Source organism: Trematomus bernacchii, unplaced genomic scaffold (assembly GCF_902827165.1).
Source record: "Trematomus bernacchii unplaced genomic scaffold, fTreBer1.1, whole genome shotgun sequence".
Taxonomy (NCBI): Eukaryota; Metazoa; Chordata; class Actinopteri; order Perciformes; family Nototheniidae; genus Trematomus; species Trematomus bernacchii.
The window spans coordinates 479,533-490,892 of NW_022987528.1; the positions used below are offsets into that span (position 1 = coordinate 479,533).

The following is an 11,360-nucleotide window of genomic DNA, read 5'->3' on the forward strand; positions in this document are numbered from 1 at the left end:
GGGTGGCCACAATAATTGAATTATGTCAATACGTTCAATTATAAACCAATATTATAGTCTTGTTATAACACTGTGCTAGACAGTTGTAAGTGTTAACTGCGCCACACAGGAATAAATCTTCATAAAAGAAGCTACATATAATTTAGACTCCTAATTTGGCAGGGGAAATAACATTCTATATTTTAACTCATAATTAGTAACAACAGCTCTCAGTTAAATGTAGTGAAACAAATAGTATAATATTGGCATTACAAATGTATTCGAGTAGAAGCACAAAGTAGCACGCCCCCTTGGATTTATGAAAGGCGCTATATAAATTAAAGTTATTACAGCAATATCAAAAGGAATATTGTTTTCGTTTGCCCAGGTAAAAAATTAAAATGTGTTTTATGTGATATACTGTAGTTCATCCTACCTCACGTTGTGTATATTGTTTTATTTACCTGTATTAAAAATGACAGGAGTAACTGGAACACACATACCTCTGGAAAGGTAAAGGGATGTACAGCTAGAAAGATAACATAACAGTTGTGAGTGTATCCGTACCCTGTAAGCTTCCTCCCACATATCGTTGACTCTGTACATTTGGACAGCAGCTTTCCACTCTTCAGCCGCCATGAAGTGATACTCTGCCTCGGAGAACCTGGACTCTGCCTCCATCTCCTGCAGAACACATCAATAAAGCATATATATGATGTACAGTAAAACAGCCGGATCGATTACATATAAAGAAAACTGATTATAATTGTGATGCCCCTGTGGGTTCATCTGGAGAGGGTGTGGCTGTGCTGTGTCCAGCCTTGATTGCAGTAACTCAGGGCACCTGGGTCTGGTGCCCTGCAGCTATTTAAAGCCTCTCTGCTCCTCTCTGTCTCTCTCTGCTTTTCTCATACAGGCACCCGGTTTTGTTGAGTATATGCTGTTGTTACTTTAGTTGCTTTACTTTGTGCACCTCAACACCCTCACAGATACACGTCCATGCACCCCTCACCCTGCATTTACACTACTGATACCACTGACGTCCACACCTCATGCTTTACTTATTGTTGCACTGAATTAATTTGGTTAATTTGAATTGTTTGCTTAAATAAACATATTTTATTAACCGTTGATATGGTGTGTCTCCTCTTTGTTGTGGCCTTTTGAGCCAGGTCATAACAAAAATAGATACATATAAGCACTGATTAGCATTTGGATATTATAATAAACATGCCTCATATCCCTCTATTTCACTTCCTGTTTCAAAAGTGCTGATTTTGGGTAAAACTTTTTTTTAAATAAAAAATAGAACAGGAGGGGACTGAGCTCATGCGGGACCCGGCAGCTACTGTCTAAACTAAATACTGCGGTGATGAAACGCCATATCATGGATTATCAAGGATTATTTCTGAAACAGTATGGAGCTCAAAGGCTTTCTCTCTTGCCGGTTATACCACAAGGTGAGTTCCTTTTTATTTCCTGCTTCTTCACACACATGCTCTCCAGTACAGGTTAGCTCTGAGTGTTAGCGATGCTAATGTAAACACCGACCATATTACGTCCAAAACAGTCGGGCATTGTTTCTGATAGCAACGTTTCTGATTGGGCCGTGGGTCCACATTTCAGATATTACGTCATATCGGACGCAAATCTGGATCAGCTCCGTTGCAGCCCCGTTTTTAGAGATTTGGGTACGGAGGAAAAGAGAGAGGGTTTTATTTTCTGACGCTGCGTGAGTTCCCTGACACACCGGAACACATCTTTATGTATAAAAGACATGAAAAAGTGCATTTTGCATGATAGGTCTCCTTTAATGAGTTTTAGTTACAGTAAAAAGCAACACTGATGACAAAAGTAAAGACAATAAATGATCAAACTCTTAGATTTCATCTGAATCTGCATTTCTGTAACTTTCTGGAGACTAGAAGAACTAAAAGGTCTCAAAGGCCACTGTAGTGTAAAAAAAGTACATTTACTCAATTTAATTAAAGTACAATTTTGATGTACATGCATATTAATTGAGTGGTTAAATGTAATGTTACTTTATACTTCTACTCCACTACATTTGACTGAGAGTTGTATACACTAGCAATTGTTAAAATACAGTATACAGTTAACCTATACATACTGATATATTATAATAGAAAGGAGCTTAAGTTTGACCTGCAGCACCATAAACAATGTTACATTAATGAATCAGTAATTATGTTTTAATAATATACATTATTTTGAAATGAGCAATTTTTGCATAATGAGTACTTTTACTTTAAAGTATATTTGGGTGCTCATACTTAGTAACATTTGAATACAGGACTTTTACTTTCAGCAGTGGTATTTGTATTTATGTTAAACATGTACGAACTTCTTCCACACACACACACACACACACACACACACACACACACACACACACACACACACACACACACACACACACACACACACACACACACACACACACACACACACACACACACACACCACACACACACACATCACACACACACACACACACACACAACACACACACACACACACCACACACACACACACACACACACACACACACACACCACACACACACACACACACACACACACACACACACACACACACACACACACACACACACACACACACACTTCTTTTTCTGAATTCAGTGCATAACTCTTATTTCGGGACATTTCTAATTATGACCGGAGTTTAAAGCACTGCGGGGCAATTCTCACAAGATAATGAGACGACCACAAAACTGTGAACACACACATTCGTCGGCTGTTACATAAGAAACAGAGAGCGGTAAAAATAAAGTGGGATTAAACTGTAAGAGTGCCAGAAGTGGAGCAGTATCTGAGCATCTGAGAGTCTTTCAGACGGGACACATTATTCTTTGCTGTCTGAATATTGCTGATGAAGACGATGGTTACACCAAACACACACGTTACACTGAACCATGTGAGGATGAACTTTAGACAATCTTTCTTTGCCTCTCTTGCAAAAAAGTTAACAGGGAAAATAATTAGATGTAATTGTCATATGCAAATAAGCCTTTCATTTATAAAAAGTGCTTTTGCATTTCACTTTTTCCTTTCATTATAAGCCTGAGCTCTAAATCACCGCCCATGATGATCAGTGATATCCTTTGACAGCCAGTCGACCAATCAAAACGTAGTCCTTTAGAGCCGTTTAACTACTAAGACACATCCATGAAAACATGGGACAGTCACAAAGCAGGCATGACTTTGACAAGAATAGATTATTAGATACGATTATTTGTGTGTTTGTGTTGTCTTTAATGCATAGTAGAGCAGAAGAGAGGCAGGAGACGGATAGAGAGAGAAGTGATTTTTGTGTGAGTTCCCTAATGTCAGCGATGTGGGCCATAGACTGACTGCCTTCTCCAATGTTATGAAACTAGATGGCTTGAGGTGTTAAAAGCAGCAAAGAAAACATTTGTTAAAGGTCCCCTATTATACTGTTTTTCATCAATATATTACAGGTCTCAGATATATACAGAACCTGTCTCTGATTGGCTGAAACACCAAACAGATCATTGCAGCATCCCATAATCCCCTCTGTTTCAGCCCTGTTTCCAAAGTGCTGATTCTCTGTCTGTTACTTTAGATGAAAATAAGGAGCCCCTCCCCACGCCCCTCTGAGAGATATTTGGTTACAAAGAACACAATGGTGCTCTAGGAGGAGATTCAGGTGATAAGGTGGGGGGGGGGGGGGGGGGTTACCTTGGTTGGTGATTGGCTAATGGTTACTCAAGCCAAAACATCGTTATGACATAAAATGGCCAAAATCTGATCAGCTCATTTTCAGACAGGTTTTTATAGAAATGGATCAGGACAAAAAGAGAGAGAATCTTTTTAGAACCTCTTTACACAGAGGGGACACATGTTGATGTAGAAGAGACATGAAGAAGAGGGGACACATGTTGATGTAGAAGAGACATGAAGAAGAGGGGACACATGTTGATGTAGAAGAGACATGAAGAAGAGGGGACACATGTTGATGTAGAAGAGACATGAAGAAGAGGGGACACATGTTGATGTAGAAGAGACATGAAGAAGAGGGGACACATGTTGATGTAGAAGAGACATGAAGAAGAGGGGACACATGTTGATGTAGAAGAGACATGAAGAAGAGGAGACACATGTTGATGTAGAAAAGACATGAAGAAAAGGGGACACATGTTGATGTAGAAGAGACATGAAGAAGAGGGGACACATGTTGATGTAGAAGAGACATGAAGAAGAGGGACACATGTTGATGTAGAAGAGACATGAAGAAGAGGGGACACATGTTGATGAAGAAGAGACATGAAGAAGTGGGGACACATGTTGATGTAGAAGAGACATGAAGAAGAGGGGACACATGTTGATGTAGAAGAGACATGAAGAAGAGGGGACACATGTTGATGTAGAAGAGACATGAAGAAGAGGGGACACATGTTGATGTAGAAGAGACATGAAGAAGAGGGGACACATGTTGATGTAGAAGAGACATGAAGAAGTGGATTTAGCACAATAGGTGACCTTTAAACTCAACAGCATTGTCTCTTTCCAAAGATCATGACCAGGTTAGATTGTGTGATTTCTAGAAATGGCCCCTGATATAAAGTACCTTGGCCAGGTGCAGGTGAGTCTCTGTCAGCAGGTCGGGGTGATGTTTGGCCACGAGGCGAATCACATCGTCAAACATCCGGTTCTTCTTGTACATGGTGATGGCCAGGTCAGGCTGCTTCACTGTGGCAAACAACCTGCACACACACACACACACACTCACTGTACCTCGTTCTATTTTCATGCACCCGGGAGCCGATGATTCCTAAAAATAAATCTGTGTTTACCTCTCGGCCTCCTTGAACTTCAGATCCCTCTCCAGCTCCTGAGCTCTGCTGATGTACAGAGCCATCACCTCCTCCTCCGTCATGCACGTCACCGCCAACTGCAACAACAACAGCTGTATTCATTTTCTCCGATCTTTATCAGAGGCCTATATATATTCTTTACAGAAAAAAATGCATCAGGGTTATCCATATGATCAATTAATACTGGTTAAATGTGTTATTCCACTTTGAAAAGGTTCGGAAAAGGGAAGAAATTACATTTTAGCTTTCAGACAGTCAAATTGTAAATCATATATCTATATAATTTGAATTTAAATGTTCTAACTTACCACCTTAATGCATATTAGTGTCACTTTCCTTTACATACTTCTTTGTGTAGTGTTTACTGACCTTATGAGCCTCCTCCCAGCGCCCTGCTGTGGTGAACATGTCTATAGCGTCTTTGATGTGAGCTCCTTTCACAAACAGCTGCTCTGCCACCTGCAGGACATTAACACACACGAAATACACACTTAGAAAATATAAAAACACATCTGAACATCATAAGATCTCTTTATACAATTTCATACGTTACATTATTTTGGAACGCACACCGGATAGAAACCCTTATTTTTGTAGTTTTGTTTCGCCTTATCTGGTCCCGCTGTCTTTGTATCAGCTTTATTTCAATCAGGAGAGACTTCATTTTGTTTAAAGAACAACACATGTCATATGATAAATGTTAAGTCTTTGGCGGTTAGACCCCGATCCTGAAATCGTATATCTAAAGGGGGAAATGCAGCCGTGAGCATATAGGGAACACCCCCCGGGGTCTAGACACTGGTGATGATGCTGAAGATCTGGATTTGATGAGGAGATGGGATGAAGAGGGGATGTGATGAGGTCTTTGGATTAACTCTCCTGGCACTGGATATGATGAAAGGAGGTGGATGGGGAGGAGGTGGATGATGAAAGGAGGTGGATGGGGTGGAGGCGGGCGGCAGCATGAAAACCTGAAATCACAGCTGACTGCAGGAGAGAGGAGAACCATTTTAAAGTTTGGCTGCAGCACGGTGATTGGCTGCTGGAGAATGAGGTGAATATAATAGGTTATAGACAACGCCCGTGATGAGCTGATTATATGCAGCTGCGGAGTGAATGTATATACCCAGTCTTCCTGAAAGAACTTGCGCTGAGTAAGTTAAAAACTTTTTGTTTGACCCGCCTCCCTCTTTTCCTGCTTGTGGATCCAACTTCTTGCTAAAACCTTGACAGAAGGTTAATGTGAGTCGATCTTTGCTTGGTAAAAGGCAAAAGGTACTTTCCATTGAACCTGTTCTCACACAATTGAATCAAATATATGTGCTGGTTCATTCTGATTAGAAAACGTTTAGTCATTGTATTTCTGGGGATGATGTCTGTATTGAAATCCCAGGTGTGAGCTCCCTTCATTGTTTTAGTTTGCAGTGAATTATACTTTCCAGCAACTTCCACGAGTTGGAAAGCAAAGAGCTTGTTATCTTAATTACTTTCTGTGAATGTGCCCATAGAGCAAACAGAGTGAGATGGCCTTCTATTTCTGGAGGCTGGCAGTCTGTGGAGGCTGTTTGGCTCAGCTGAGCTCATCAGAACGAGCACAACCCGCTGTGCTTCACCATCATCCTCATCATCATCAGCTCTCTTCTTTTTCCCCTTTTTTCTGTATTCAATCCAGATTTCTCTTTCTCTTCTCCCCTTTTCAACACTTCCTGTATTTCTGGTGTTTATGCAGCTATTCAATCGAATGTTACAACCATCCAACTGGTCATTAGTGCCAAATACTGCCCACACCGCTCCATGGAGACTGGACTGAAGCTGATCCTGGGCTCTGAGTTTATGGTTGAAATGTGTAGAAGGTTGGCTGCTGAGTCACGGGTGAATGTATACGTATCGTGGAGAGGTGTGCACACAATAATTGACGTGGCAAAATGTCAGTGTCAACTTTTGTTTCCCCTCTGGCTGCTCCCATCTTACTGTCCGGTGTTCAGGGAGCAAAACTAAACTCAGTTGCTCGCCTGACCACACATTTACCGGCTTGGATAAACAGTATTTTTAAAGGGGACCTATCATGCAAAATGCACTTTTTGATGTCTTTTATACATAAAGATGTGTCCCCGGTGTGTCAGGGAACTCACGCAGCGTCAGAAAATAAAACCCTCTCTCTTTTCCTCCGTACCCAAATCTCTAAAAACGGGGGAACAACGGAGCTGATCCAGATTTGCGTCCGATATGACGTAATATAGGAAATGTGGACCCACGGCCCTATCAGAAACGTTGCTATCAGAAACAATGCCCGACTGTTTTGGACGTAATATGGTCGGTGTTTACATTAGCATCGCTAACACTCAGAGCTAACCTGTACTGGAGAGCATGTGTGTGAAGAAGCAGGAAATAAAAAGGAACTCACCTTGTGGTATAACCGGCAAGAGAGAAAGCCTTTGAGCTCCATACTGTTTCAGAAACAATCCTTGATAATCCATGATATGGCGTTTCATCACGGCAGTATTTAGTTTAGACAGTAGCTGCCGGGTCCCGCATGAGCTCAGCCCCCTCCTTTTTTTTTTTATTTTAAGCTTTGTACCCCAAATCAGCACTTTTGAAAGAGGAAGTGAAATAGAGGGATATGAGGCATGGCTAGAATGGGTGATCTGTTTGGTATTTTGAGCAAAACACTTCATAGACATGTTTTTTATATATTTTTATATATCTGAGACCTATGCTATTGCCTGAAAATAGCATGATAGGTGACCTTCAAGAGTTAAAAAAGAGGATATATTGGATTTTAAGCATCCAGAAAACAGAGAGTACCATTAGCATCCCTTTAAAGTATTTTTTAACACCACCTATTAAAACACAAGTCCACTTGTCACTCTCTTTTTAGCTCCATGTTTGGTCTCCTGAGAAAACTATCTTAGCCTCGGTTTAGCCTGTAAAAATACACACATTTTCTCAAAAGCTAGTCCATAACTTCTGCTGTTTGCTTGCTGAGCAGGGGGCACACAGTTGGTTAGTAGACCAGTTTTGTTCTCCTCACAAACAGCTGCCTGCTAATGTTATCAAAACAAAAGAGTCATGGGCGATAAAACCAAAACAATTAGCTAAAAATGCTAAATCTCAGAACTGCATAGTCTGGTGATAATGACATAATTATCTCTTGGTTATCACTAGGAGCGATATCCTTTACATTACACATAGTCAATTATCTAAACTAGAAATATGCACTCTTACCTCCCGGATAAAGGACGGTTGAATTAAAGATGGTCAATAAGTATGGAGGTATAAACATGGTATTCACATTCATTTTACAACTATTGCTTTTCTGTTTATATGCTCATTGTACCTCCTCTATGACCCAGGGAAACCAGTCCAAACTCTACTTGAAAGAGGCAAATAAGGATCAGCAAATAAGATCAACACCAATCCCCATCTGTGTGCATCGTTAGCATATCTGTGAACGACTTATTTTAAACAAATCACTGCATTAAAAAGACTTTGCATCAGCAGGAAAACACGGGGCAACTGTTTAGTATAAATGAAAGTATAGCTAATATCAAAGTGAGGTCATAGCTCAACTTTCCCCACTCCCACAGTATCTCACATGACCCCCCCTACCCTCTCACCTCATACTCCTGCATGGAGGCGTAGTACTGAGCTATCTTCACGTAGTATTTCCCTGCAGATGGATCCTCCTGTAGCTCCAGGATGTGGACGGCTTTCTTCCACTGACGAGCTGCGATGGCCGCCTCGATGGCTTTCAGCGAGCAGCTAGGAGTGAACCAGAAAAAGTCAACATATAGAAATTAAGCTTTGTTTGTATCCATTACATTTCATATATGAGCATTCACTTGGAAATTAAGAATAAGTGTAAACTTCTTCCCACCCCTTTTCGGATGTGTAATTAGGTAGATCTTTTGTTTATATATAATTTAGAGTCAGTCATATTTTTGTTTATCAATTTGACACTACTTAAAGGTAGGGTAGGTAAGAATGGAGAAACCAGCTCGAGTGCGCTAGAATTTGAAACTACCTAGCCGAAAAAAATCTGCCCCTTCGTTCAGACTTCCTTACAGAGCCCCTCCTCCAACACACACGAACGCGCACATGACCAATGAGGGCACGAGATAAGTTTGTGCACGAGATGGAAGGCTGACAGGCAGGTAGGCCATCCAGTTATTTTAGCCGGGCCGGCTCAGATGATTGGTCGTGCTTTTTACAGCGCCACGGCTTCAACAGGTGACATTTCTTTCAAAGCATTTAATGTATTCATTGCTATCGGGATGTTAAGAGCATTCCATGGAATATAACAAAAAGTGTTTCTGAAGTGAATTACCTACCCCACCTTTAAGTTTGTATAGTATAATAGCAAATAATTTTGGTAAGACTGAGGCACACTTTGAATGTTTACTGGCAGGAGGAATTATTGGCAGTAGTTTTGGCAGTAGTAGTTTTAAAACCTTTGTTTCTGTGGAGAGTTTTAGCCTGCCACAGATTTTCAGTTTCAGATGCTTTTCAAATTGGAAAAACTGCAAATCTGGGACTTGGTAACCTGTCTTTATTTTGATTTCTGGAAAAATAAAATCATGTTTAAAGATATCTATTATGGTCCTGGTGATGATTTAAAGAACCATTGGCTGTCTGTTTTCATTATGTGTCATCTTTCCTCTTCTCCATCTGCCCAAATCTGTGTCTCATCACTCTTTTACTCTTCATACCCTGCTTCAATGAAGTGGTTGATGGCGGCGTCCATCTGCTTCTGCTGGACGAGGTAATCTCCCCAGTTCTCCTCCAGTTTCACCACCTCAGCAGGGAAGGCGAGGCGAGCCAGCTCCACCGCTACAGGAAGCACAAACTTTATTTTAACAAACCGTACACCTGCACTTACCTCAATAACATACATCCAACTAACATCCAATTTAAGTTACGTTAGTGGTGGAATGTAATATTCTGTATACTATTTACCTCTACTTTGAAAACTGAAGTACATTTTGCTGAAAATACTTGTGTACTCCTACTTAAAAACATTTTCAATTCAGAACTTTTCCTGGTAATTGCGTATTTTAAGACCATAGTATTTCTACTTTTAGTTAAAGGGGACCTATCAGGCAAAATGCACGTTTTGATGTCTTTTATACATAAATGTGTCCCCGGTGTGTCAGGGAACTCACGCAGCGCCAGAAAATAAAACCCTCTCTCTTTTCCTCCGTACCCAAATCTCTAAAAACGGGGAACAACGGAGCTGATCCAGATTTGCGTCCGATATGACGTAATATCTGAAATGTGGACCCACGGCCCTATCAGAAACGTTGCTATCAGAAACAATGCCCGACTGTTTTGGACGTAATATGGTCGGTGTTTACATTAGCATCGCTAACACTCAGAGCTAACCTGTACTGGAGAGCATGTGTGTGAAGAAGCAGGAAATAAAAAGGAACTCACCTTGTGGTATAACCGGCAAGAGAGAAAGCCTTTGAGCTCCATACTGTTTCAGAAATAATCCTTGATAATCCATGATATGGCGTTTCATCACGGCAGTATTTAGTTTAGACGGTAGCTGCCGGGTCCCGCATGAGCTATTTTTTTTTAAAGCTTTATACCCCAAATCAGCACTTTTGAAACAGGAAGTGAAATAGAGGGATATGAGGCATGGCTAGAATGGGTGATCTGTTTGGTATTTTGAGCAAAACACTTCATAGACATGTTTTTTTATATATTTTTATATATCTGAGACCTATGCTATTGCCTAAAAATAGCATGATAGGGGACCTTTAAGTAAAGGATTTGAGTACTTCTTGAACTACTGCTTCTACAACGTGTGCTTATTCAAAATGTCCTAGACTTGTTCATGCTAAATGCTAAGGAAAGCGGTGTCAATGCCTCCTTTCTTATCTCTAAACAAACACATTTGAACAGTTATAGCAAATATAGGTTAGGCATATTTTTTACATCTAAATGTTATCGATTCACCTTTCCTGAAGGCCTCTCCTTTGACGTAGCACTCCAACGCTCTCTGGTTGTTTCTGATCTTCTCATATAGATCTCCTGCCTGTTGAGAAATCATAGAATATTGATTTATTAAGACACATTCATGAAGGAAAATCAAATATTGCTAGGTCAGGGTTGTTAGAAATGGAAACTAGCTGGTTAAAAAAGTGTGAGGACACAGTGACACAAACTCTAGTTCTCACGTCCCTCAGTTCCAAATGTTAAGGTGAACAAAATGAGCCTCATTAAGAAACATTTTTCCAGTTTGGTGCTAAATTACTCTCCCTTGTACCACACTACGAGCACCAATATCAAGCATCTAAACTGATAAAACTCTACACCATCAGGACACAGCGACACATTTTGCTGTGAAGTTTCCTTCTCTCTTTCCCACCTGCTACATAAACACAGATGGCTGGAGGAGAAGACAAACAACTACAGAAGAAGAAATAACAGACAGATGGAGGGAGACAGAGGGCAATATTGAAAAATACAAAATGTGGATGTCGCTCCTCTACTGGCTTTT

The 11,360-nt window shown here is 40.6% G+C and overlaps 1 protein-coding gene across 1 annotated transcript in view; it reads right to left on the minus strand.

The window, feature by feature from the left end:
- The window catches only part of ift172 (intraflagellar transport 172), a 63,652-nt gene that overhangs the window by 23,415 nt on the left and 28,877 nt on the right, over window positions 1-11,360 (minus strand). The window contains exons 23-29 of the mRNA XM_034121239.1: window positions 10,817-10,895; window positions 9,565-9,685; window positions 8,473-8,617; window positions 5,225-5,314; window positions 4,835-4,932; window positions 4,609-4,744; window positions 547-663 (exon numbers count right to left, since the gene is read on the minus strand). Coding sequence (XP_033977130.1) covers window positions 547-663; window positions 4,609-4,744; window positions 4,835-4,932; window positions 5,225-5,314; window positions 8,473-8,617; window positions 9,565-9,685; window positions 10,817-10,895 — 786 coding nt within the window. The remainder of the gene's footprint in view (window positions 1-546; window positions 664-4,608; window positions 4,745-4,834; window positions 4,933-5,224; window positions 5,315-8,472; window positions 8,618-9,564; window positions 9,686-10,816; window positions 10,896-11,360) is intronic.